Here is a 27,851-nt window from a genome sequence, read left to right on the forward strand (position 1 = left end):
GTGCGTGCTGGGTGGCCAACATTCCTGTGTTGGCAGCGCTCTCCCAGCACAGAGACTGAGCTGTGACAGATGGCACCTAGTTCCTGCCAATGAATGTCAGCTGGCAGGACTGTCTCCTGGTCATGTGACAAGTTGGTCAGTGATCACATGATCAGCCAATCTCCTCTGCCCCCTGTGTTAACTTTCTAAACTGATGCGGGAGGGGTGGTTAAAGATAATTGGGTTCTAAAATGTTTAATACAAATACCTAGCCTTACTATTCTTGTGGTTGCAGTGTAGGGAGAGACAGATCTAGTCCTTGCATGTATCACTATAATGCTGTACTATGTAATTTATTGGGGCTTCATATTATATAGGTTGTTTTGGGTTTTTAAGTATACCAGATGTATTCTATTTGTTTTTTGCATATTTTGTAAAATTGGGGGATTATGTTTAGTGTGGAGTGAGGTTGTTTTTAAGGATAGGGCCTAGTTTAGACAGGGCTGTTAGCCGGACTGCATGCAGGCAGCCTATGGAGGTAAGTGCAGCAGCTGTCAAAATTTGACATCCATACAGGAGCAGCTGCACTGCATTGAACAAACACTTTCTGCATTTGGGCAGCTTTTCCTGCACATGCAGCTATGTCTGTTCAGTCACTGCGTCTCTTGCATACCCTTTGGCAGCCAATTTCTATCTTTTCCTCCAACCCCTTCCCCAAGTCAGTCAGAACTGTACTGATGGTGTCAAACTTGTCCACAGATCAGCATGTCTTTTGAAAATCGGTGGGCCTACTAGTGGCATCCTGAACTGTGTTTAATGGGCTGAAGAACACTGACGTGTGTACTGGAGTGTAACAGTATTTGAGCCCAGAGACCTCTCCAGTATATGTATGCTTTTTACTACTTTTCACCCCTGCACCCCACAATCCAGTGCCGTTAGTTGCCAGAATGGAGATGGTTGATCCATACGGCATTGTAGGTTTCCATGGTGCAGGCTGGCTGTAAGCACCACAATAACCAATGACGCTGTGCAGCCTGACTGCCTGTGTTTAAGCAGACCAGTGACACTAGGTGGCGCCATTCCTGAAAATGTTTCCTGTATCCCTAAGCCTCTGTTCACATTGGGTCGCTCTGACTTAGGGGACAACCTGTGAAGTTGCGTGCAGCGCGACTTGCACGGACTTCACATAATGGAAGTCAATTCAAGTCGCCTCCAGGTCGCCCCGAAGTAGTACAGGGCCCTTTTTCTAAGTCGAAGCGACTTGTGTCGCTCCTGTGAGGACCGCGACTTGTCAGGCTGACAAGCCGCGGTCCAAGTCGTACCAGTGTGAATGCGGTCTAAATGTCCTGGTGCATTCTCCAATGTTGGGAACCATTGCTTTCACTAGAACCTAGAGCTCACAAGAAGTTCGAGCTAGCTAGGTGTCGTTGAATTTATATTATTGCAGTGAGCTCTTTTGGCTTAACAATAGGTGTTTTGTGTTTATTGGTAACAATTCTAAGAACTGATGTTTTTTGTAATGTATTTCAATGAGCACTAGTTATCTGTCATCAAAGGCAGATTCCCATGCTTTAGCACTTTCTAAAGTGTCTACATTGATAATGCAGTTTGATCATACTGTTACACAAGGTTGTGGTCAGCTTGTACTTGTGGTTATGTATCATCCAGGGGCTCACATGACCTGTAGCTAGTCATATTTGATATGTTTACGTGCAAACAGTTTTTTTTAAAGCCTTTCCTTACATAGAGAAATACAGAAGCTTTCCTGGCTGACCACCCTCTGAAACATGCTGGTTTCCTGATTAACTGATTGCAATTTTGACCTGGAATAGGCTCGCAGTTCAGGGAAGTCTGAGTGAAGTGAGGAGTCCTAAAGTATATTTGTGTGGTGGCAGCCTGCCAGGACTAGGAAAAAGGATCTATTCACACCATGCAAGTGCGATGGAATGTGTGCACTGTTCTTGCGCTTCCCCTTGTAGGGCAGCCCATTCATTTTATTGTCTTGTCCTACCCACTGAAAATGTGGAAAAAAAGATCTTTGACCCTTTTTCAAAATTGCAAAAAATTTCATTCAAGTGTGTAGTATTAACTCCAAAAATTATCTCCATCGCCTCCAAGTTGTTTAGTAAAAAAAAAAAAAGAATCTGTTAGCGGGTGGTTATGTTGGTTCACAATTGTCCCACAATATGTATGCAGAAAAGTAGCCACGCTCACTTGCGCTTTTCAGAGATGGACTATGAACTACGGGATTTGTAGTGTACATAGAAGAGCAGTGCACATGACCACAACTAACATATACTGATCCATTTCTAACAAATGGATGTGATGCCATTGAATTGACCTGAAAGACCAGATGCTAGCATTTTCAGTCGAGGTAGCCTCCACACCTGAAAAAACAAATTGAAAGGATTAAAAGAGGTGCATGGAAGCCAGCCAGCCCCCAGTCTGATGTACTCACCCTCCAGTCTGCCACCAACCAAGTAGACCTGTCTCACTATAAATAAAGAACAGGGGTTTAGTTGACACGCATTTGCAAACGCATGTGTAAGCTGCAGAGACACGGCACCCTGTGTTACCTGCAGTCCCTAACACTTTTAAATTTGAGTGTCTCCACTCTGGGAGCACATGGCTGCTAATGGGTGGATAGGAGGCAGGTGGGAGGGAGCAGCCCAAACTTCCCCCAACCCACCTCCATCCACGACTGGTATAGTATCTCAATGCTCTATTAGCAATGTTCTTATGATGGTACAAACCGAAAACGACCAGCTGAGAAGCATACACCTCCAATCCCTTGGCGGATGCAGTGTAAAACACAGATAGGAACTTTATATGAGGCAGTTTGCCTGTATAGCTCAGTGCCTCCATCCCTAATTTCATAAAATATTTGGGACTTTACATGAGACAAGCGGGTCATGCTATGGTCTCCATCCCTGTATATGAAAAAACTGGGGTCAAATTAGACTGCATCCACCAAAAACACTCAAATTTAAAAGTCTTACGGACTGCAGATAAAACAGGGTGTCATGTCGTGGCTCTGCAGCTTACACATGCGTTTGCAAATGCGTGTCAACTAAACCCCTGTTCTTTATGTATATTGAGACAGGTCTACTTGGTTGGTGGCAGACTGGAGGGTGAGTACATCAGACTGGGGGCTGGCTGGCTTCCATGCACCTCTTTTAATCCTTTTCAATTCGTTTTTTCCGATACAGGGATGGAGACGCTGGGCATACCTGCCCACATAGCCTGCACACCTGATTTACTTCATTCTCCAACTGCTTTCCCTATTTAAACATGGACAGAAGATGGATATTGGCAGACCTGGTTAGGCTGTTGGTCACTAGTAGGGAAGAAGTGTTCCATTGGTGCGAATTGTTGACTAGACAGGCAGCACAGTGGCTTGGTGGTTAGCACTTCTGGCTAGCAGCACTAGGGTTGTCAGTTCAGACTGTGAGACCTGTCGCGAGCGTTGGCTGTACTTCTCCTTTTTTAAAGATGGAAAAAGTGATTCATGCACCGACTGTCGGAAGTTTGTAAAGTGATTGCTTGGAGGGAAAATGATTTCCTTCAGTGTAACTTAATCAGACATCTCACATTTTTAGGCTGGCCATATAAAGTGATGAATGGTGGGAGGCGCCAACACTCGTATAGATAGGGATATGTATAGGGGAACTGCCTCATATGGGATATATAAAGAGAATCTCTCTCCGTGTATCAATTTCATGTGGCTTTTCTAACCTGGACTAGAGAACTGACAGTTGGAAGCTGATTGGTAGCTATAGGTAGCAAGAAATGTTGGGGCCTACAAAAAAAAAAAAATCTTATACAGTATACACTTCTTATGCAGGCCCATGTACTAAATAGTTGCAGCTATTTTCTGTGCAGCTAGCGATTACTTGCATCGATAACAGTGTTTCTGGCAGTGATCACTATGTGCAAGAATGGCTGCCAGTGACCGGTCATTACAGTAAATAGAGCCAGCGGCTGCACTCAGCAGCTCTCCTCCACAGCTGTAAGTCCCCTTTTACACTGGCGATCGAGTCCGCCTGTCGGTTTTTTTTTTTTTTTTTTAGGTGGACCCAATCGGACAGTCTATTGCATTCTATAGAGCGTTGCATGTCAATGGACATTTGTCCATTGGCGCGTTGAATTTTCTTTTCACTTTCTGCCCCAGAAATGTGAAAAGGATTATCCACAAACTGAGGAGAATCCATCCAGTGGGAGAAGAGGTGTCCCCATTGGATGACTATAACCTTCCTGTTATCGGGACGGCTGTAAAATTGGATTGTTCAATCATCGGTTTTTAGTGACCGTGGCCACCAGGATAAGTAAGAGGGAGTGAATCAAATGCAATAGAAAAAAACTGATCCTGCCGCCTCTTGCCATCTCTTTAAACAAAAGTTATAGCTGTAGCTTCTCTTAAAAAGGAGGTTGTAACTATGCTGAAATGGCATTCTGTGTAATTGGAATGCACAACTGCTGCAAGAAAGAATTGATCCTAAAAGTATTTTAAACTTTAAAACTGAAAGGGGGAAAAAAAAAGAAATCTTGGACTGTGTAATTCAATTCTCCTATCTGCTTCCTTCCAGCTACAAACCAGTGGTTCATTCCAGCAGTCAGAGGAGACATTCCTCCAGGTTGTGCCGCTTATGGATTTGTCTGTGATGGGACTCGGCTGCTTGTCTTTGGAGGAATGGTGGAATATGGCAAATACAGCAATGATCTATATGAGCTACAGGTATGTAAAGCTAGATATATATTTTTTCTTCTGTATTGTTTTTAGTGCTAAAGTTGCAACATTAAAACCACCAATTAATTTTTCTCCAGGCTAGCAGATGGGAATGGAAGAGGTTGAAAGCCAAAGCACCAAAAAATGGTCCACCTCCATGTCCCCGACTAGGACATAGCTTTTCATTGGTTGGAAGCAAATGCTACCTGTTTGGCGGATTGGCTAATGACAGTGAGGACCCAAAGAACAATATTCCCAGGTAAACTGTTGCATTTATAAAGCAAAAAAATAGTGCAGTGCTGTGAAACAATTGTCCATTAATCGTATGTATAAGTCCCAAAATCCAATGAACATGAGTCAGTCCCACAACCGTTGTGATAGGTAGGAGATCCTGATGTTAACACAGTGATACCTCTCACACACACATCCTGCTTACCAGATCTCGTGTGACCCCCCCTCAATTAGAGTGGTCAACAAATGCCTGTGTATCCTGGCTCACCAGCCACAGGGGTAAGAGAAGGTCAAAGTCTGTTAAAACCAGAAGGTACTTCCATGCGACATGAAAGTGTGCTACCGTATAAACTAGAATTTTATTAAAACAATTGTGGGTGCGCTAACATTTTCAGCTTAAATACAGGCATTGATTGGCGACTCAAACGCTACAATCCTCAATATCCAGAAGTTGAAATGGCCAACTCGCGACTGCACATGCGTAGTGGTGTGCGTACAATCCCACCCTACTGATTTTGTTGCATACGACATCAGGGGCACCTTCTGGCCCAGATTTGTTTCTGAAACTGTTGCATTTGTTCTGTACTAGTTCTAGAGCCTATGATCTGTACTAGTTCTAGAGCCTATGATCTATTTTCAATGTGCAGAAATATATTGAGGGGAATTTACGAAGACTGAAACAGCTGCTCTTGGCAACTAATCAGCTTCTACTTTTTCATTTTCAAAGTTTAACGCAACCAGCTGAAGCTAGAAGCTGATTGGTTACAATGCACAACTGCTCCCGATTCTGTCTGCTATAGTTTTAGTAATTTTCTTCCCCATTATTCTTTAAGGTACCTTAATGATCTCTACATCTTGGAGTTGCGACCTGGTTCTGGGGTTGTAGCTTGGGACATACCCATAACTTATGGTATATTGCCCCCACCTCGGGAGTCCCACACTGCTGTGGTTTACACAGATAAAGATTCCAAGAAGTCTCGATTGGTGATCTATGGTGGTATGAGTGGATGCCGACTTGGAGATCTCTGGATTTTAGATATAGGTAAGATGCTTCAACTTTGTTTTAATTAAAGCAGACCTCCACCCACAGTTAGCCTTTCCACCATTGTATTGTACCCCCCCCCACTATAATTTAAAAAAGATTATATATATATATATATATATATATATATATATATATATATATATATATATATATATATATATATATATATAATATTTTTTTTCAACTTTAAACTACACTCAGGTTACTCTTCTGCAGTCTGTGTTTTGGCTTGGGAGATTTGTGCAGGAAATGAAATTTCTTCAAAGTGAGAATTTCCTTTTCAGAGAGTAGTCAAAGGAACAGGTTTCCCATTAGAGGCTGCTCTGATGCTTAAAGTATTTGGAGTCCCCCTCCCCATTTTTGCTTATAGACATCAGGACAAAAATGGGGGTGAATATTCCCAGTGAGAAAAGTGACAGCAATTAAAACTTGTATGGTCTAGAACTGTTGTACCCTAGCCAAAAATGCTTTTACATACCATTTTTTTTCTTCCTCCGGTGATGTGGATGAGAGCCTCGGCTCTCCGGACTCTCCCTCATTGGCTAAAACCGACGTAGGAGCCATTGGCTCCCGCTGCTGTCTTTCACATCCAGGGAGCCAATGAGGAGAGAGGGCAGGACAGAGCTGCAGCTGTGTGTGTAAATGGACATGCAGAGCAGCGGCTTTGAAGTGAGCCTGCTCGGGTGCCACCATTGCAAGCTACATAGTAATATTGAATGTGCTCACTGTCCTATACCTATACCATTCTAAGCAACTGTATTGTTCTTGGGTTGAGTGAGTGCCAGTGTCATAATCAGAATAATGTAATAGATTTTTCTTGGGGGGGGATTCATTTTTTCTGTGTGTTTTTAAGCTGAGATGGGAATTTTCTGTGTGGTTCTTTGGTCCCCCATCATGGACCATACCTCTCCTCACTACTTTCTTGGCTACCACTGTCTTGGGGACAAAAAGCAAGGGTTTTTACCAGTCATGGATTTAGGTGGCATTTTAAACGATTTATTGCTTCTCTGTGGTATCCAGCCCAACTTATGTCTCGCATACCCAGCATTCACAGTTCTGAGTTTTCCACATTTTGATCTAGAACTAGAAGTTTGATCCAGAAGTGTTACGTTCCGCTTTAAAGGGAGTTTGTCAGGAGCAAATTAGACTTGCATTTGTGAAATGGGGAAAGCATGCAGCCAGTAAAGTTGGGACTCCAGATAGGTAAATTGTATCAAAGTCATTGACACTAATCAGGATGAAAGCCCAAACACCTGCATCTTCAGAAAAATCTGTACGAATGGCAATGGTTTTAATCTACCATTGCTAACCACACTCTAAAAAATATCTGCCTGGCTGTTTTTATCTTTATTGCTTGATTCGATTTGGAAGAAGCATTCAGCGAGTGATTTTGGACCAAATGCAGAGTGTCCTGTCCGCATGGTTCATGTCAGCGATTTTTGAATGGATTGAAACCATTAGACCTGCATGCCAGCCAGGCAACTGTTTTTTAACCACCAGGGTCTGCAATGGAATCATAAACCACTTATTACCTGCATTCACACTTTCTGAATGATTACCTTTCTGGTGTACAGAGATCTTATCTAAGGCATGTACATATTTTTTAATTAGACTCGCTGACCTGGAGTAAGCCTAGTCTGAATGGTGTTGCGCCTCTTCCTAGAAGTCTTCATTCTGCCACAACCATAAGCAACAAGTAAGCCCTTTTTTCTTTTACCCATTATCACTGATCTTAAAAAGTGTGTGTAAATTTATTTTTACTTTTTTATATATATATATATATATATATATATATATATATATATATATATATATATATATATATATATATATATATATATATATATATATATATATATATATATATATTATCTTAACGTTTGTGGGGTGTGTTTTGTTTTTTTTCCACACTTTTTAGAATGTATGTCTTTGGAGGCTGGGTGCCCTTGGTAATGGATGATGTTAAAGTAGCCACCCATGAGAAGGAATGGAAATGTACAAACACCCTGGCTTGTCTTAACCTTGGTAAGTGGTGTCGTATTTTAAAGATTAGAAAATATGGCTGGTTACTAGATGTTTGTGCTGACTTGATTTACTTTAATTTGCAGACTCCATGGCTTGGGAACATATTGTCATGGATACCCTGGAAGATAATATTCCACGGGCTCGTGCTGGCCACTGTGCTGTGGCAATCAATACACGTTTGTACATTTGGAGTGGTCGCGATGGCTACCGAAAGGCCTGGAACAACCAAGTGTGCTGCAAGGACCTGTGGTACCTGGAAACAGGTGGGTAGCGGGTGATGGTATATGTGGATACTGGGGCAAGGTGGGTAGCGGGTGATGGTATATGTGGATACTAGGGCAAGTGAAAAATATGAATGCTGTGCTTTAACTTGGCTGATTTGATTTTCTATCAGCATATGGGATGTTAAAAAGCACCATTTATCTGTTGGGAAATTAGGATATGATGCCCAGGAAGCACGGTGTATGGTAGCAGGACAGATGTGTTTAATTTACTGGTGGTGTTAAATGTCAGGCCATTTTTTTAAAATTATTTTTCTATTTGGCCATTACAAATAGAGCATGTAGAAACTATGTTCATATGTACGTTTTGTAATAAAATAAAATGGTTACTACTTTAACCCAGGGTCCTTCATTGTGGTTCCATTTATTCCCTAATGTGCACTAAGTTAACGATATCTTAAAGTATGCTTGGGTGGTCAGCCAATGCTTAAAGCCCTGGGGCCTTTGGTGCAGGACATGCAGCCCTAAATGCCAGTTCCCAGTCTGTTTCCTACAGCATTTGCAGCATGCCTGCAGGTTAACCATTGCTTCCATAAATTCTGCAGTCTTTGTCTTCTGTAGTATTACAGCTACTGAATATTAAATCTTGGTGCTTTTTATGTCAGTGGCTGCAATTAAGGCCCCTGAAACCTCATAACATGACGTCCCCTTTCCCATTCGAAGTAGTTGTCAATAAACTAAACTTATGCTGTCAAAACTGAATATCTGGCAGGGTGGTATTGCAATACATAGTTATATGTACATAAGGGGATATTGTTGGCCAATCTTGCCTTTTGCGGTCCCCGACATAAGTGATAATCAATTTAAGAGTCTTGTGGTCCCTAATGCATTTTTTATTTTTTTGTTACAGAAAAACCACCAGCACCTGCACGTGTTCAGCTAGTCAGAGCAAATACCAATTCTCTGGAGGTGAGCTGGGGATCAGTGTCCACCGCAGACAGTTATTTGTTGCAACTTCAGAAGTATGATATACCTGCTGCTGCTGCAGCCATGTCTCCAGCCAATCCCGTTCCGTCTGTGCCAGTGAATCCGCCCAAGAGCCCAGCTCCTGCAGCAGCTGCTCCTGCAGTCCAACCTGTTGCCCACACAGGCATCACTCTGGTTCCACAGGCAGCTTCTGTGCCTCCAACAACAGCCACTATACAGGTCTTGCCTTCGATCCCTGGGAGTCCAATTGCTGCTGCTGCGCGTCCACAAAGTATGTGTTCTCCCCCTGAGGAGTTAGTAGTTTTTTTTTTCATCTTTTCTCTGCATCTGATTTGAGTTTTTTGACCAAATGCCAATTTCTTTCAGCTGTCCCAGCTGTCCTGAAAGTTCAAGCACCTCAGTCTGCAGTAAGCTCGCCACTTGTTACAGTTCGGCCAGCTACACAAATTGGAAAATCTCCAGTTACTGTTACCTCGCTTCCTCCTGGTGTGCGCATGGTAGTGCCTGCCCAAAGCACTCAAGGCACTGTAAGTATTTTTTATTTTGCCGTCAATTAATTCCCATCAAGCAGCTCCCCTTTAAACTGAGAGCTCTGTACATCGTCGGTTAAATCTTTTCCTACATAGGTGTATTTTGATTGAGTGGTATCTGCCTTGCAGGCTATTGGCAGCAGTCAGCCAATGAGTGGCATGGCTGCTCTTGCTGCAGCTGCTGCTGCTACACAGAAGATCCCTCCTTCCTCTGCACCCACAGTACTGAGTGTGCCTGCTGGAGCCAGCTTGATGAAATCTGTTGCTATGTCATCCGCTACTACCACTCTTCCCACATCTGTGAAAATGGCAACCTCTCCAATAATGGTAGGGATCTAGACTTTGTTTTGCTTGTGGGTTTACAGAGCAGGAGTGTAAAATTTCCTGGATTTTTTGGAATCCTGCGCTTGATAGCATGGTTTGATTTTTATTTTTTGGTCTTCTAAACAGATGTTAGGCTTACAGAATTTTTAAGGTGCAAGAATTGCAGATTTTGCTTCATGCTTTCTTTTCTGTTTTGCAGGTCAGTAACCCAGCCACACGCATGCTAAAAACTGCTGCAGCGCAAGTGGGCACTTCAGTGTCGTCTGCTGCCAACACACCTACTCGTCCTATTATCACTGTGCATAAATCTGGAACTGTCACCGTTGCCCAACAAGCCCAGGTTGTAACCACAGTAGTTGGAGGCGTCACGAAGACCATCACACTGGTGAAAAGTCCAATTTCTGTCCCTGGTGGAGGCCATTTGGTAAGTCGCCCCTCTAGCTTTTAGGGGTTTACTGGCTGTTCATTGCTGTTGGCTGCTGCTTGTTCTTACAATTTGTGCTTTTTTCAGATTTCAAATCTCGGTAAAATGGTGTCTGTTGTACAGACTAAGCCAGTACAGACATCTGCAATAACCGGACAGGCTTCTTCAGGGCCCCTAACACAGATCATACAGGTGAATAGAGAGATTCATTTGAGGAAGAGCATATTGACAACTTAAGAAATGCGTGCTTCCTATTGCTGACTTACTGAAATGCGAATTGCCTGGTTGTCAGGCTTGTGGCGTCAATGCTAGTCTGACCTGGAGAAAAATAAGTAGAATAGAAGCTTTTAATTGCTGTTCAGTGTCTGATCTGGTCAGGATTGCCAGGTAAATGGCATTTTGAGAAAGACATTACTGTATATTTCTCTTGGTACAGGTTCCTTTTTTAATTTTTATGCTTTTTTAATTAGGAATTTTATGGTAGAACTATAAGCCATATAGCTTTTTGTACTTGATCATAATCTGTTTCCTTTATCCATGTGCAGACCAAGGGACCTCTTCCTGCTGGAACAATACTGAAGTTGGTGACTTCAGCAGACGGTAAACCTACAACTATAATCACCACAACGCAGGCAGGAGGCACGGGAACCAAGCCTACCATTCTAGGCATCAGCAGCGTGTCTCCAAATACCACCAAGCCAGGGACCACCACCATTATCAAAACTATTCCCATGTCTGCCATCATCACTCAGGCAGGGGCTACAGGTACTACCCTTTCCTTGTAATGCAGAGCACAAATTTATATAGATTTCATAACTTACAGGGGAAAAAAGTAAAGGATTTGCTTTGCTGCCCATAATAGAAGTAGCAAATGGGTGCAACGGCATAGGGGCCCCTTGGCTTCATTTTTTAATTAGTCTGTTTTTTTGTTTTTTTTGCCAGTATTAAATCGGTTTGATCTTTTTGTTTTGATCATAAAGAGATCTATAAAGATTTGGCTGTTCTGCAAGGCATTTCTTTGCAGTTGTAGAGCTTGTATTAGACATGTATAATTTTGTTTTAATTACATGTTGACATGCTTCGGTGTTTCTTATAGCAGGTGTTACAAGTACTGCAGGGATGAAGTCACCAATTACTATCTTCACAACTAAAATGGTAACTTCAGGCACAGGAACACCAGCCAAAATAATAACTGCGGTTCCCAAGCTCACAGCAAGCCATGGTCAGCAGGGGTTAACACAGGTATGTAGGCACACTGGCAGAGAAGTTTATAGTAAGTACAAAAATCCTATTTTTCTCTTTCGTTCGTTGACGGACACCGCTCCATATCTTCTTTGACCCTTGGGTTATGCTGCTCTCCATAAGAGTAGGACACTAGGCAGTAGAAAATAGACTACACCCATAGGGCAGTCCTAGGGGGTATACTCCCACTTCCTTTCTGCTATAGGACTTCAGTTTTTTTTCTGCCTGTTCAGGAGTAAGGACCTAGTTCCTTGATGGGATCTCTGGTCCTGTCATTTTTTTTTTTTCTTTTTTTTTTTCTTTCTGAACTACAATCAAGTCTGTTCCAGTGAGAATTACAATCAACTGCTGGACTGGGCGACGCACTGGATATTCTAGATCCTTACGGTCTTCCCAGTCTGGCCAGCCAGACCGACCACAACTCTGCGCTAGGTTGGCCGTGACCTAGTCCCACTAGCGGGCCAGAGGTAGTGTGTCTCTCTCCACTCTCGGAAGCTGCGGGACCCTCTGGGTTTCAGTCCGCCCTAGCGGCCATGACGGCGGTCCTGCAGTCACTGGTGTCAAAAGTTGATAAGGCCCTTCAAACAAGGCCTGGCAAAAAAGCATCCCCCGCCTTCATCTGCATCGTCTGTCTCCTCAGATTCAGGTTGATTTGGCCGCCGCGGACACGAGTCTACTGGGTCTGCGTCCATGTACCTTGAGTGCTCTGACAGTGAGGATGAATCCTCTTCCGCTACAGCCATGCATGAAAAGGCACTTGTGGAGGCACTGATTGTATTAGTGCAGGAAACTTTCAAGTTGGAAGACTCAACTAATGCTGTGCCGGTGGAATTTGGTACCCGCAGACTATCCAAGGTGACTAAGGTATTCCTCTTTCCCACCTATTTCGACCATATTGTCGCAAGTCAGTGGGGTTCCCCAAAACGCATGGTCGGCATACCTGAGCGTTTCCCTAGAAGGTATCGTTTTGAAGAGTCCATTAAAAAAAAAAAAAAACTGACAATTCCGCCGGTGTTATACTGTTGGTGGAGGACTCTCCGTCCTTAAAGACCCGGTGGACAAGAGAGCGGAGTCTCTGGTCTGATACCTTTTTTACCATGAACTGTTCAATTTTGAGGCCGGTGTTTGCAATAACCTTGGTCTCCCAGACCTTAATGGAATTGGCAAAGCTTCTGTGCCACCATTGAAAGGGGGTCAGCATCCTCCTGAGCTGACGGACCAGTTGGTACAGGGGTTACAGTATATATGTGATGCCTCTCTGGATGCGGCCCCTTAGCCTGCAGAGTGTCTGACAGCTGTGACTCTTTGCCATATGATTTGGCTGAAATGCTGGTCTGTGGACCGGGCTTCCAAAAGGGTGCTGACCGATCTCCCCTTTGTAGGAGACCACCTGTTTGGAGCTTCTATGGAAGAGATCATTAAAGGTCTTACGGGTGCCAAGAGTACCCTGCTTTTACAGGTCACCAAGAACAAAGAGCCTCTTCGCAAGCGTGGTCCTTCTCCGCTCACAAACGGCAGGACAAGGGTGTCCGAGTTGGCTGCATTGTCCTGTTCACCTTACTTGGTGGTTCACAGGGACAAAGTGGTGCTACGTCCCTGCCAGTCGTTCCTTCTTAAGGTCATCTCTGGTTTCCATTTAAATGAAGACATTGCGTTGCCTTCCTTGTGTCCTAAGCATCCTAGAGAGATTGCCTAACAATCCCTGGTTGTGTTTTGGGCAATCTGGGTGTACCTGGCGGTGACTGAGTCGATTTGGAAATCGGATTCCTTGTTTGTCCTTGCGGATGGGTCTCCTAAGGGGCAGGCTGCATCTGCTGCGTCAATTTCAAGGTTGATCAGGCAGACGGTGGTGCAGGCATATTCTACAAAGGGCCAGGTTCTTCCTTTCCCTGTTGAGGCGCATTCTATGAGGGCGCTTAGTGTCTCCTGGGCCTTCCATCCTCAGGCATCAGTGGTCCAGGTTTGCAAGGCGGCTACCTGGTCATCTGTGCACACACTCACAAAGTTTTACAAGGTGGATGTACTCACATCTGTAGATGCTGCTTTTGGCCGCAAAGTATTTTTTCTGTAGCAGAGCCCCCTGCCTCTTGAGGGTATATTTTTCTTGGGTAGGTGAGCTCCAGTTTTTCTTGGTTGAGCTCCTGGTTTATCTGGTTGGCTACGTTTAGCCCTTTTGGGAAATTGGTTTATGCTGGGTTTATGATCCCTCCACAAGAGTACCTGTCAAAGAGAAAAATTTTTTTTTTAAATGTACGAAAATATATCGGCTGATACCGATACGCGATGACCAAAATATCGGCAACCCCTCATGTTAAACTGCTTTGGGATGTCCCTAGGGTTAAAAAGATAAGGAGCTGTGTCCGTCAATGAACGAAAGAACTGGATTTTTGGCTTCTCTTAATTATTTTCTCTGATGTTCATTGAAGAACACAGCACCCACCCCCCTCTGTTGAGTTGGGTTATGTTTTCTTCTGACACAAAAAACTGAAGTCCTATAGCAGGAAGTGGGAGTATACCCCCTAGAACTGCCCTGTGGGTGTAGTCTATTTTTTTTTTCAGCCTAGTGTCCTACTCCTATGGAGAGCAGCATAACCCACGGGTCAAAGAAGATATGGAGCTGTGTCCGTCCATGAACATCAGAGAAAAGGATTTTACGCTAAGACAAAACTATTTTTTTTTAATTAATTTTTTAATCTTCTTTCAATAGGTGGTGTTAAAAGGTGCTCCTGGCCAACCTGGTACAATACTCCGAACTGTTCCCATGGGTGGGATGAGACTAGTCACTCCTGTGACTGTTTCTTCAGTTAAACCAACAGTCACTACTCTCGTGGTGAAAGGGACCACAGGTAAGTGGTTTATGCAAAAAATGATGGTGGTGTAGATCCCCAAGGACAGATTACGTAAGAATTTTAGATTGTTAAAAAAAATTGTTTCGGTGGCAGTGTTGTGCTTTGTCAATGAATGCATATGACTTATTGCCCTGTTGTAGAGTTATGCACAAGCTAATGACGGCAATGGCAGCCATCCGCTTGTGCTTGTTTTTCTCAGCTGGTTCCGTGCTGTAAAGTGATCTGTTGGCTGTATAGTCACTGATTGCTCTTACATTGGAGGTGGTGTGACTTCCACCCCATGTCTCCATGGAGAGTACCTGTCACCTGCCCAGTACCATCACATGAGGGTTTAACCCCTTGCGATGGCAATAGGCCCCTTTCACACGTGAATCAGTCATTAATTTCATTACTTCACATTCATCAGTGCTCATCTGGTTTTCATCTTTTTATTTATTTATTTTTTTTACATCCACTACCAACGCAAAAACTGATGAAAGATGCGAATCCATGTACATCTGTTTTTCCATAGTTGCAGTGATGTCTGTCTTTCATCCGTCAACAGATGGATGAAAAACGGACAGCGTGTGTAAAACGAAGTCTAAAGCCATTCATTTAACGTTTTTTAAAAAAAAAAAAACACTCCCGACATGCCAGGATGGTTTACTTTCACATTTGCTTGTTGATGGTTTAAAATGGCATGTGTCATAACTGTTCACATGTTCAGAACCGTGGCAGTTGCAGATCAAACAGAAGCTAAGATGGCAGCTTCCTTGGCTGAAAATGACGGGAGGGTTTCGTTCCGCTTTAGATATAAAGTTTTAAAAAAACATAAATTAAATGTAATGCCATTCCCCCATGCATACCCAGGGGTGCACAAGCGTATGTAAACCAAGATTGCACTACACGTGAGCTATCGCTGCAAACAATGGAGTGAGAGCAATAATTTTAGCAACAGAGCTCACAGTTAACGTTAAACTGATGGGAACAGAGAAAAGAGCAAGTGCCTCTAAGTGTAAGTGCTGGTTCACAATAGTGCGATGCCAGACATCGCATGTGATTCGCACCGCATTGCTGTGCAGATCACATGCGATGTATGGCTGAAATTGCACTTGCACCGAAATGGGCCAGGACCCTTTTTTTTTTTTTTTTTCTCGTTCATTGACTCCTGGTACTAAACATTGGGTTATACGGCCCCCCACAGAAGTAGGACACTAGGCAGAAAGAGGCTGGCTACGCCTATAGGCAGTCACAGGGGGAATACTCCCTCTCTGCTGTAGGTACTCAGTTTTTTTTAGGAATAACTTTTAATATATTTGAAGAAAAAAATTTTGCAACTTGCAAGCATAAATCAGATGAGGCTCATTTGAAAGGTCCGGGACGTGGATAGTCCCCCCTACTGAGGAACAGTCAGCTGTGTGGTGGGGGTGTTGAGGGACCATTAGGGTCCGTTGTGTAGCTCAGGATTAAAAGAGAAGGCAGCATTTTCTTTGTCACAGTGCAACTGCCATCTCTTATTTATTGATATTGGCTTCATAAGTGCTGCATTTGAGTGCTTGCAGACCCATAGGCTAGCCATACACATATTGGTTTCTGTCATTCAGCCTGAATGGATGAATGGAATCTCCTCTGCTGGCTATTATGAAAGTTACATGCAGTTATGCTGCCAATTTTTACCCTGACTCCTTCGACAGTCTTTTTTTAAAAAAAAAAAAAAAAAAAAAAAAAAACTTTTGCCAAGTTGAGTGGTGCCTACAGGGCCAAATTGGCAAGAATTAGCTGAAATTCGAGTCACGTAAGGCAGGCTATAGACTTCCCTTGTGAGAGGGAACAATAGACCACAACCACTGGTTAGTGCTTGAAACAACCCCCAAGCCTAGAGCACTGCTCCAGACCTGTTATCTAACCTGTACAAAGATAAACAGATTGCTGGCTCACCATTTTATAGAATAGATAAGAGCCGCACTCGATATCCAGTCTTCCAACTTCTCTACTTTTAATCAAGTATCAACAGTATAGCAGCAGTCATGGTGCCTGCACCAAAAAGAAAGCACAATTGCATCCAATACTGTTGGAAGATTGGAGTGCGGCTCTTATTCCTCTATTCTCTACAAGTGGTTAGTGCTGCAAAGGTTGGAAGCATAATGTAATGAGCAAGCAGGAGGAGGGTGTATGTATTTATATATAAATTGTTAAATTGTCATTTATTTTTTCCTTTGCACTTAGGAGTGACAACTCTTGGCACAGTCACTGGTACAGTTTCCACAAGTCTTGCCGGAGGTGGTGTACACAACACGGCTTCACTTGCGACTCCAATTAATACCTTGGGTACCATAGCCACCCTCTCCAGTCAAGTCATCAATCCTGGTGCCATTACCATGTCTGCCGCACAAACCTCTCTTACTGCTGCTTCAGGACTGAGCACTCCCACAATTACTATGCAGGTAAGTGTAGATTTGTCAGACTACTATTTAAAGAAAAGATTTGCACTAGACAAGCTGTTAGGCTAGGTTTACAGTTATGCAGGTTGCAGTTGAGGATTTTCCTGGTGCATTTTGTGTTTTTGGCAGAAACAAGCGGGAATGCAAGCACATTGTGTGTTTGCATTTCCAGTAAAGCCTATAGAACCAAAAATGCAACATACTTGGTCAAAAGTCCCTGACCCTTTCCAAAACAAATGCAGCGGTTGAAATCACACAGATATGAGCGTGACCTATCAGAAATCATGTTAAATGGATTATAATGCGTTTCTGCAAAACTGAAAATACTAAAAAGCATAAAGGAGAACCTAGCCTTAAACACCCAATTTAATTGCATATACAGTGCGTCCGGAAAGTATTCACAGTGCTTCACTTTTTCCACATTGTTACAGCCATATTCCAAAATGGATTCAATTACTTTACACAAAATTGTACCAACTATACCCCATAATGATGTGAAAAGTTTAACCAGTTGCCTTCCACCAGCTGCGAAACAACGCAGCGCTACGTCGGTCACGCGCGTGGTGCTGGGGGCCACTAGGCGGCGGATGCCGATGCACTGGGCCGGCTGCTGTGATTGCTGCCGGGCACCCGCGATCGTTCCCCGCTGAGAGAGGACGACGGTCAGCTGTTGTAAATACAGCCGACCGTTGTTCTCTCTGAAATGATCAAGAGCGCCTGTGATCCTGCTATATAGGATTACATGTCTCTCTGATCATTTCAAAAGCCCATCCCCCATACAGTTAGTAAAACACTCCCCTATGTTCACCTAACCGTTTGATCACCCCTAGGTTAACCCCTTCCCTGCCAATGTCATTATTACAGTAACAGTGCATATTTTTAGCACTGATTACTGTAGTAATGTCACTGGTCCCCCCCAGGAATGTCAGGGATCCAATCTGTCCACCACAATGTCCCAGTCCTGCTAAAAATTGCAGATCACCGCCATTACTAGTAAAAAATAAAAAATGTGACAAATCTTTCCCCTAGCTTGTAGATGCGATAACGTTTTTATTTTTTTACCAAAAGTATGTAGCAGAATACAAATTGAAGGATGAGTTTTAATTTATTTTTTTGGGGAGGGGGAGAGAATATTTTATATAGCAGAATGTGAAAAAATATTTTAATTTTTTTTCCCTGGAATTGTGTTTTTTTTTTTTTTTTTTTTTTTGTTTTGTTTATAGTGCAAGAAATAAAAATCCCAGAGGTGATGAAATACCACCAAAAAGCTCTATTTGTGAGGGAAAAACAAAAGTATTTTGTTAGTGTCGCACGACTGCACAATTTTCCGTTAAAGTAACGCAGTGCCGAATTGCAAAAAAAATGGCTCGGTCATTAAGGGGGCAAATCCTTCCGGTCCAGAACTGGTTAAAATCTTGAAATTGTTTGAAAGGCAAATTTATTAAATATAAAAGAAAAAAATCACATGTACATAAATATATTCACAGCCTTTGCCATGACACTCAATTTAGCTCAGGTGCATCCTTTTTTCCACTGATTATCCTTGAAATGTTTCTACAACTTGATTGGAGTCCGCCTGTGGTAAACATGATTTGAAAAGGCACACACCAGTCTATATAAGGTCCCACAGTTAACAGTGCATGTCAGAGCACCAACCAAGCCATGAAGTCCAAGGAATTGTCCGTAGACCTCTGAGACAGGATTGTTATGAGGCACAGATCTGGGGATGGATAAAGATTTCTGCAGCATTGAACGTTCCAATGAGCACAGTGGCCTCCATCTGTAAATGGAAGAAGTTTCGAACCACCAGGACTCTTCCTAGAGCAGACCGCTCGGCCAAACTTTATCGGGGGAGAAGGGCCTTAGTCAGGTGACCAAGAACCCGATCACTCTGACAGAGCTCTAGTGTTTCTCTGTGAAGAGAGGAGAACCTTCCAGAAGAACCACTTCTGCAGCACTCTACCAATTTGGGCCTGTATGGTAGAGTGGCCAGACAGAAGCCACTCAGTAAAAGGCAATTGACATCAGGCCTGGAGATTGCAAAAAAAAAAGGCACCTTAAGGACTCTAATGCCTCGTACACATGCATCGATTATTGGCCGGCAATTTTCGGCCAACGTCCGATCGGCCGATTTTCGGCTTGTTAGTATGATGCTTCCGACAACCGACTCCGACTTTTTGGCTGAAAAAAAATCTGGTGTGCAGGCTATAAAATTTTTGTTGGCCGTCAACACAATGGCCGATTTTCCGTCAGTCAGTACACATTTTGGCAGACAAAAATCTGCTGAGCAAGACTGGGCATGCTCAGAGAAGAAAAAACACACGGAAAGTAAACCAGCACATGACATCATATCTGAAGTAGATTTTTGTTGGCCGAGAAAATTCGTGTGCAGTCTAGGCACATTCCAACCAACAAAACACAACTCTGGACAAAAGTCGGACGATAATCGTTGCGTGTGTACGAGGCATTCGACTGAGAAACGCAATTCTCTGGTCTGATGAAACAAGAACTGCACTCTTTGGCCTGAATGGTAAATGTCATATCTGGAGGAAACCAGGCACCGCTCATCACCTTGCTTAATCTTTCCCTACAGTGAAGCATGGTGGTGGCAGTTTCATGCTGTGGGGATGTTTTTCAGCGGCAGAAACTGCAAGATTAGTCCGGATCAAGGGAAGGATGAATGCAGCAATGTACAGAGACATCCTTGATAACCTGCTCCTTGAGCACTCTGGACCTCAGACTGGGGCAAAGGTTCATCTTCCAACAGGACAACAACCCAAAGCACACAGCCAAGTTAAAGGATTGGCTACTGGGCAACTCTGTGAATGTCCTTGAGTGGCCCACACTTGAACCAGGTTGAACATCTCCTGGAGAGATCTGAAAATGGCTGTGCACGGACACTCCCCATCCAACCTGATGGAGCTAGAGAGGTCCTGCAAAGAAGAATGGGAGAAACTGCCCACAAATAGGCGTGCCAAGCTTGTATCATCATACTCACTCAAAAAGACTGAGGCTGTAATTAGTGCTTAAAGGGGCTTCAACGAAGTATTGAGCAAAGGCTGTGAATACCTAATGTACATGGAATTTTTTTTTTTCCCAAAGATTTCAAACAAACGTCATGTTGCCATTCTGTGGTATTGTATTGGATTAATTTCATTATTTTCCTCAAAATTCTACAATTTTGGAATAAGGCTGTAACATGAAATGTAGAGAAATGCCGAGTCTCTTATTTTTGGCCATCATATGTGAGACATGACCATCTTTCTCTTTGCAGTTAAGTAGCTGGAATCCAAATAATGCGGAAAAATTATTTTAATAGTAGTCTGCAGTATTTCCTCAGCCTGCAGGGGATCAGTCATGCTTTCTATGTAGTGCATTATGCTGTTTGTATCAGACCTATATGCCATGTATTTTGGTTACAGTTTACACTTTTTTTTTTTTTTTTTTCCTTAGCCAATATCACAGCCCACACAAGTGACATTAATCACAACTCCCAGTGGTGTGGAGGCTCAGCCAGTCCATGACCTTCCTGTCTCCATTTTGGCTTCACCAACTTCAGATCAACCCACAGCGACTGTTACTATAGCCGATTCTGGCCAAGGAGATCAGCCTCCAGGAACAGTAACCCTTGTATGTTCCAATCCTCCTTGTGAGACTCACGAGACAGGAACCACAAATACACCCACCACCACCCTTGTAAATCTTGTTCAGCAGCCTGGAGGAACGCTTCAGTTTGTGTGCGAAGGACAGGAACCTGGAACCTTTGTAGCCACAGCCTTGGGTCAGGCGAATGGTAACGTGGTCAGAGTTTGCTCTAATCCTCCATGTGAAACTCATGAGACTGGAACTACACAGACTGCAACGACTGCAATGTCAAATATTGGTCAGAATGGTTCCATAACAAGAGTTTGCTCAAACCCTCCCTGCGAGACCCACGAAACTGGAACCACACAAACATCAACCACCGCAATGTCAAATATCTGCAGTGAGCAGCCTGGCACAGTAGTGAGAGTGTGCTCAAACCCTCCGTGTGAGACCCATGATACTGGAACTACACAGACCTCAACAACTGCAAATGCAAATATTGGTAGTGAGCAGACCGGAAATGTTAGAGTATGTTCCAATCCGCCATGTGAGACACACGATACTGGCACAACTCCAACTTGCACCACAGCCAGAGGTAACCTTGCCAATGAGCAACACGAGAACTTGCAAAGGCCAGTAAATCCACCCTGTGAAACATTACAAACTATATCCACACGTACAGTTATGTCTGTGCCTGCTAGCATTACCAGTGGGCAGTCTGAAAAGGTACAGCAGTTTTGCAGCAATCCGCCTTGTGAAATGCACGAAACTTCCACAACCAATACGCCAACTGTGGCAAGATCTAATCTGGCAACAGAACAGCCAGGCAGTGCTGCGCAGGGGTCCTCTAATCCTCAATCAGAATCGCATGAAACTAGCACTACCCACACGCCAACCACTGCAAGACAAAACAATGCCCCATGTGAGACCCATCAAACCGTTTCCACAAAAACGACCATGTCTGTAAATACAGAGTTCAGCTCTGATTCAAAACGCCTTTTAGAGGTAGAAAATAAGTCCGGCACTAGCAAAGAAGTCGAACCATCCACCCCTGCACAAAGGCAGCCCGTGTGCACTAAATCTCCGTGTGAAACTTTAATCACCGGCACTACTCAAACGGCAACTACAGCCAGGTCCAATATCCACTCTGGTCCATCTGAGAATGGACAGAGATCCGAAGGGGACTCTTGTGAGACCCATCAAGCAAGTTCCACTCATACTACCATGACTGTGTCAGAAGGCAATCAAGTTGTAAATCCATCATGTTCTAACCCACCATGTGAGACTCATGAAACTGGTACAACCAACACTGCGACCACAAGTAGTTCAAATATCGCAGCGCAACAGGGTGAAAGTTCCCAGCAGTCCTCCAGTGAAGCTGGCCAGACATCTGCAACACCCAACACTTTAGAGCAGAGGGTGTGTTCCAACCCACCTTGTGAAACTCATGAAACTAATACTACCAATACAGCAACCACGTCTTCATCTAACATGGGAGGTAATCAACCTCCTGCACAACAAGTCTGTTCAAACCCACCATGTGAAACACACGAAACAGGAACCACCCACACAGCAACCACCGTTACAGCCAACATGGGGGATAATCAAGGTGAGGATCGGTCCCATTTTTTGTGGATTTTGTTGTATTTGGATTTGTCTTGGGCTCCATTCACACGGGCTGAATCCTGTTTTTTTGCTCAGGAGTTCTGTTCGGGGATTCACTGCTGAGCGGAGCTGCCGGATGACATGACACGGTCGCTGCCTGCTCTATGGGCAGTCGTATGTGAATGGACTGGCTGTCTACACCCAACTACCCTCTAATGCAGGGGTCCTCAAACTATGGCTCTCCAGTTGTTCAGGAACTACAATTCCCATCATGCCTTGTCATGTCTGTGAATGTCAGTTTTACAATGCCTCATGGGATGTGTAGTTCCACAACAGCTGGAGGGCCGTAGTTTGAGGATCCCTGCTCTAATGCATCCAGACAGGGGGAACAGATCCCCTTCTGTATGTTTTATTCAGCCCGGAGGTAGCTGGGTGTAAACGGGCATAAGTCTGTTATTCAGCCAACCGCCTATTTGAGGAGAATGGAAGGTCCGTTTTTTTTTTTTTTTTTTTTTTCTCTGCGACGGGGTTGGCTAATAAGCACTGATATATCTAGTTCTGCCTAAACATTTTGATTCATATCCATTTGTTGTATTTTTTTTTTTTATATTCTGGCCATAGAGGGAAAACTTGTGATGGTCAGCTATTGGTTTCATAGTAAGACTTAGTCCTTTTTTATTTACAGTATTCTACATATTGTCCTGGTGTATAGAATGACTCATGGGAGGGTGCATAGGGTACATAGCTCAGTGGTTATAAAAGGAGTCTGAAGATTTAATTGCTTGCCAAGACTTGCATAATTTTTGTTTCATAGCTTTTGTGGCCCAATGCAAATAGAATGCTTATCTGTTTTGTAGAACAACCGCCAGCCGCAAATGGCCAAGGAGAGCAGGAGACCGTCCCCACAGAGGAAGCTGCTCCAGGCAACAATGCCGATTCTGCAGCTGCTGCATCGCCAGTGACTATTGTTGCTGTGGCAGCTTCATCCTCCTCTCCGGTACACACAGTGCAGCCTATCGTTTCTAGGGCCGTAACTACTGTGACTCAGTCCACTCCGCTGCCTGGACCTTCTGTTCCGGTAAGCAAATCGTATTGCATATTAGTAGCCTTTCTCTAGGCGCCAACAGGTTTTAACCTTGATAAACTGTTTTGGTTTCCTTTTCTTGCAGAATATTTCATCTATGACTGAGCCAGCCCCTGAGGATGCACAGCAGAGTTCAGAGGCTGTCCCCTGCAATGAACAAGCTGGAGCTCACTTGTCAGATATGCTCCATCCTCCTGAAGAGCCTGAAACACAAGCTATGGACACTGCAGTGCCAGAGCATACTGAAGCACAGCTGCAAGCAGTAATGGAAGCAGACCAGGTTCAAGAGGCTGCTGCTGCTGCTGAGCAGCAAGGTGTGGAACAGCTTTCCCTTCCCCAAGAACTTATGGCAGAGGGTCAGACAACCACCCTAATGGTCACAGGGTTAACGCCTGAAGAATTGGCAGTAACTGCCGCAGCCGAGGCTGCTGCACAAGCTGCTGCCACAGAAGAAGCCCAGGCATTGGCTATACAAGCAGTTTTACAAGCTGCACAACAGGCAGTAATGGGTATGTTTTTTTTTTTTTTTTCGTTTTTGTTTTTTTTATAGTGTTGAGAGAGCAAGTTGTAAATGAAAGGTGTGTAATGGGGAAATATTTTGTTCAACAGGCACTGATGTTTTAGATAGAGGCCTTTTGGATTATAGAGTGCAGCAGACCTTTCCTCCTTGGCTTCCTAATGGCAGCCACCTGGAGCTTCGTACAAACCTCGCAAAATACAAAAAAGTATACAAATACAATGTACGTCAGTTTACTCTTTCGTTTATTGAAGGATACGGCCATACTCCATATTGGATGAGTTTGCTGTCTTGTTCCTGTAGGTGGCAAAATTAAACTCATCTGTCATGAAATGTGTCCATTAGGGAACTCGGAGAAAAGGATGTTACAGTGAGTACAAAAATCCTATTTCTCTTTCATTCATTGACGGACACAGCTTCTGGTATTCTTAACAATGGGGTTATACTGCTCTCTACAGTAGTAGGACACTAGGCAGAAAAAATTCTGTCTACTCTCTCTCTCTCTCGTCCCAGGGGGTTCTCTCTCTCTCTCTCGTCCCAGGGGGTTCTCTCTCTCTCTCTCGTCCCAGGGGGTTCTCTCTCTCTCTCTCTCTCTCTCTCTCTCTCTCTCTCTCTCGTCCCAGGGGGTTCTCTCTCTCTCTCTCTCTCGTCCCAGGGGGTTCTCTCTCTCTCGTCCCAGGGGGTTCTCTCTCTCTCGTCCCAGGGGGTTCTCTCTCTCTCTCGTCCCAGGGGGTTCTCTCTCTCTCTCTCTCGTCCCAGGGGGTTCTCTCTCTCTCTCTCTCGTCCCAAGGGGTTCTCTCTCTCTCTCTCGTCCCAGGGGGTTCTCTCTCTCTCTCTCGTCCCAGGGGGTTCTCTCTCTCTCTCTCTCTCTCGTCCCAGGGGGTTCTCTCTCTCTCTCTCTCTCTCGTCCCAGGGGGTTCTCTCTCTCTCGTCCCAGGGGGTTCTCTCTCTCTCTCTCTCTCTCTCTCTCGTCCCAGGGGGTTCTCTCTCTCCTCTCTCTCTCTCTCGTCCCAGGGGGCTCTCTCTCTCTCTCTCTCTCTCTCTCTCGTCCCAGGGGGTTCTCTCTCTCTCTCTCTCTCTCTCTCTCTCGTCCCAGGGGGCTCTCTCTCTCTCTCTCTCTCGTCCCAGGGGGCTCTCTCTCTCTCTCTCTCGTCCCAGGGGGTCTCTCTCTCTCTCTCTCTCGTCCCAGGGGGCTCTCTCTCTCTCTCTCTCGTCCCAGGGGGCTCTCTCTCTCTCTCTCTCGTCCCAGGGGGCTCTCTCTCTCTCTCTCTCTCTCTCGTCCCAGGGGTTCTCTCTCTCTCTCGTCCCAGGGGGTTCTCTCTCTCTCTCGTCCCAGGGGGTTCTCTCTCTCTCTCGTCCCAGGGGGTTCTCTCTCTCTCTCGTCCCAGGGGGTTCTCTCTCTCTCTCGTCCCAGGGGGTTCTCTCTCTCTCTCGTCCCAGGGGGTTCTCTCTCTCTCTCGTCCCAGGGGGTTCTCTCTCTCTCTCGTCCCAGGGGGTTCTCTCTCTCTCTCTCGTCCCAGGGGGTTCTCTCTCTCTCTCTCGTCCCAGGGGGTTCTCTCTCTCTCTCTCTCTCTCGTCCCAGGGGGTTCTCTCTCTCTCTCTCTCTCTCGTCCCAGGGGGTTCTCTCTCTCTCTCTCTCTCTCTCGTCCCAGGGGGTTCTCTCTCTCTCTCTCTCTCTCTCGTCCCAGGGGGTTCTCTCTCTCTCTCTCTCTCTCTCTCTCTCTCGTCCCAGGGGGTTCTCTCTCTCTCGTCCCAGGGGTGTTCTCTCTCTCTCTCTCTCTCTCTCTCTCGTCCCAGGGGGCTCTCTCTCTCTCTCTCTCTCGTCCCAGGGGGCTCTCTCTCTCTCTCTCTCTCTCGTCCCAGGGGGCTCTCTCTCTCTCTCTCTCGTCCCAGGGGGCTCTCTCTCTCTCTCTCTCGTCCCAGGGGGCTCTCTCTCTCTCTCTCTCGTCCCAGGGGGCTCTCTCTCTCTCTCTCTCGTCCCAGGGGCTCTCTCTCTCTCTCTCTCGTCCCAGGGGGGCTCTCTCTCTCTCTCTCTCGTCCCAGGGGGCTCTCTCTCTCTCTCTCTCTCGTCCCAGGGGGGCTCTCTCTCTCTCTCTCTCTCGTCCCAGGGGGTTCTCTCTCTCTCTCGTCCCAGGGGGTTCTCTCTCTCTCTCGTCCCAGGGGGTTCTCTCTCTCTCTCGTCCCAGGGGTTCTCTCTCTCTCTCGTCCCAGGGGTTCCCTCTCTCTCTCGTCCCAGGGGGTTCTCTCTCTCTCTCTTCTCTCTCTCTCTCTCTCTCTCTCTCTCTCTCTCTCTCGTCCCAGGGGGCTCTCTCTCTCTCTCTCGTCCCAGGGGGTTCTCTCTCTCTCTCGTCCCAGGGGGTTCTCTCTCTCTCTCGTCCCAGGGGGTTCTCTCTCTCTCTCGTCCCAGGGGGTTCTCTCTCTCTCTCGTCCCAGGGGGTTCTCTCTCTCTCTCGTCCCAGGGGGTTCTCTCTCTCTCTCGTCCCAGGGGGTTCTCTCTCTCTCTCGTCCCAGGGGGTTCTCTCTCTCTCTCGTCCCAGGGGGTTCTCTCTCTCTCTCGTCCCAGGGGGTTCTCTCTCTCTCTCTCGTCCCAGGGGTTCTCTCTCTCTCTCGTCCCAGGGGGTTCTCTCTCTCTCTCTCTCGTCCCAGGGGGTTCTCTCTCTCTCTCTCTCTCTCGTCCCAGGGGGTTCTCTCTCTCTCTCTCTCTCTCGTCCCAGGGGGTTCTCTCTCTCTCTCTCTCTCTCTCTCTCTCGTCCCAGGGGGTTCTCTCTCTCTCGTCCCAGGGGGTTCTCTCTCTCTCTCTCTCTCTCTCTCTCTCTCGTCCCAGGGGGCTCTCTCTCTCTCTCTCGTCCCAGGGGGCTCTCTCTCTCTCTCTCTCTCGTCCCAGGGGGCTCTCTCTCTCTCTCTCTCTCTCTCGTCCCAGGGGGCTCTCTCTCTCTCTCTCCTCTCTCCCAGGGGGCTCTCTCTCTCTCTCTCTCGTCCCAGGGGGCTCTCTCTCTCTCTCTCTCGTCCCAGGGGGCTCTCTCTCTCTCTCTCTCGTCCCAGGGGGCTCTCTCTCTCTCTCTCTCTCGTCCCAGGGGGCTCTCTCTCTCTCTCTCTCGTCCCAGGGGGCTCTCTCTCTCTCTCTTCGTCCCAGGGGGTTCTCTCTCTCTCTCGTCCCAGGGGGTTCTCTCTCTCTCTCGTCCCAGGGGGTTCTCTCTCTCTCTCGTCCCAGGGGGTTCTCTCTCTCCTCGTCCCAGGGGGTTCCCTCTCTCTCTCGTCCCAGGGGGTTCTCTCTCTCTCTCTCTCTCTCTCTCTCCTCTCTCTCTCTCTCTCTCTCTCTCTCTCTCTCTCTCTCTCTCTCCCTCTCTCTCTCTCTCGTCCCAGGGGGTTCTCTCTCTCTCTCTCTCTCTCTCTCTCTCTCGTCCCAGGGGGTTCTCTCTCTCTCTCTCGTCCCAGGGGGTTCTCTCTCTCTCTCTCTCTCTCTCTCTCTCTCTCTCTCTCTCTCTCTCTCGTCCCAGGGGGTTCTCTCTCTCTCTCTCTCTCTCTCTCTCTCTCTCTCGTCCCAGGGGTTCTCTCTCTCTCTCTCTCTCTCTCTCTCTCTCTCTCTCTCTCTCTCTCTCTCTCTCTCGTCCCAGGGGGTTCTCTCTCTCTCTCTCTCTCTCTCTCTCTCTCTCGTCCCAGGGGGTTCTCTCTCTCTCTCTCTCTCTCTCTCTCTCTCTCTCGTCCCAGGGGGTTCTCTCTCTCTCTCTCTCTCGTCCCAGGGGTTCTCTCTCTCTCTCTCTCTCGTCCCAGGGGTTTCTCTCTCTCTCTCTCTCGTCCCAGGGGGTTCTCTCTCTCTCTCTCTCTCGTCCCAGGGGTTCTCTCTCTCTCTCTCGTCCCAGGGGGTTCTCTCTCTCTCTCGTCCCAGGGGGTTCTCTCTCTCTCTCTCGTCCCAGGGGGTTCTCTCTCTCTCTCTCGTCCCAGGGGGTTCTCTCTCTCTCTCTCGTCCCAGGGGGTTCTCTCTCTCTCGTCCAGGGGTCTCCTCTCTCCCTCTCTCTTCTCTCTCTCTCTCTCTCTCTCTCTCGTCCCAGGGGGTTCT

The 27,851-nt window shown here is 45.8% G+C and overlaps 1 protein-coding gene across 1 annotated transcript in view; it reads left to right on the top strand.

The window, feature by feature from the left end:
- HCFC1 (host cell factor C1) overlaps positions 1–27,851 on the top strand; it is a 62,050-nt gene that overhangs the window by 16,338 nt on the left and 17,861 nt on the right. Inside the window, exons 2-19 of the mRNA XM_082263658.1 lie at positions 4,566–4,714; positions 4,804–4,964; positions 5,770–5,978; positions 7,593–7,677; positions 7,900–8,006; positions 8,090–8,269; positions 9,138–9,491; positions 9,581–9,741; positions 9,874–10,071; positions 10,268–10,492; positions 10,580–10,684; positions 11,038–11,257; positions 11,589–11,734; positions 14,442–14,580; positions 16,789–17,006; positions 20,457–22,197; positions 23,051–23,271; positions 23,363–23,786. Coding sequence (XP_082119784.1) covers positions 4,566–4,714; positions 4,804–4,964; positions 5,770–5,978; positions 7,593–7,677; positions 7,900–8,006; positions 8,090–8,269; positions 9,138–9,491; positions 9,581–9,741; positions 9,874–10,071; positions 10,268–10,492; positions 10,580–10,684; positions 11,038–11,257; positions 11,589–11,734; positions 14,442–14,580; positions 16,789–17,006; positions 20,457–22,197; positions 23,051–23,271; positions 23,363–23,786 — 5,043 coding nt within the window. The remainder of the gene's footprint in view (positions 1–4,565; positions 4,715–4,803; positions 4,965–5,769; positions 5,979–7,592; positions 7,678–7,899; positions 8,007–8,089; positions 8,270–9,137; positions 9,492–9,580; positions 9,742–9,873; positions 10,072–10,267; positions 10,493–10,579; positions 10,685–11,037; positions 11,258–11,588; positions 11,735–14,441; positions 14,581–16,788; positions 17,007–20,456; positions 22,198–23,050; positions 23,272–23,362; positions 23,787–27,851) is intronic.

This window comes from Pelophylax lessonae, assembly GCF_965119305.1.
Source record: "Pelophylax lessonae genome assembly, chromosome: 7".
Lineage (NCBI taxonomy): Eukaryota > Metazoa > Chordata > Amphibia > Anura > Ranidae > Pelophylax > Pelophylax lessonae.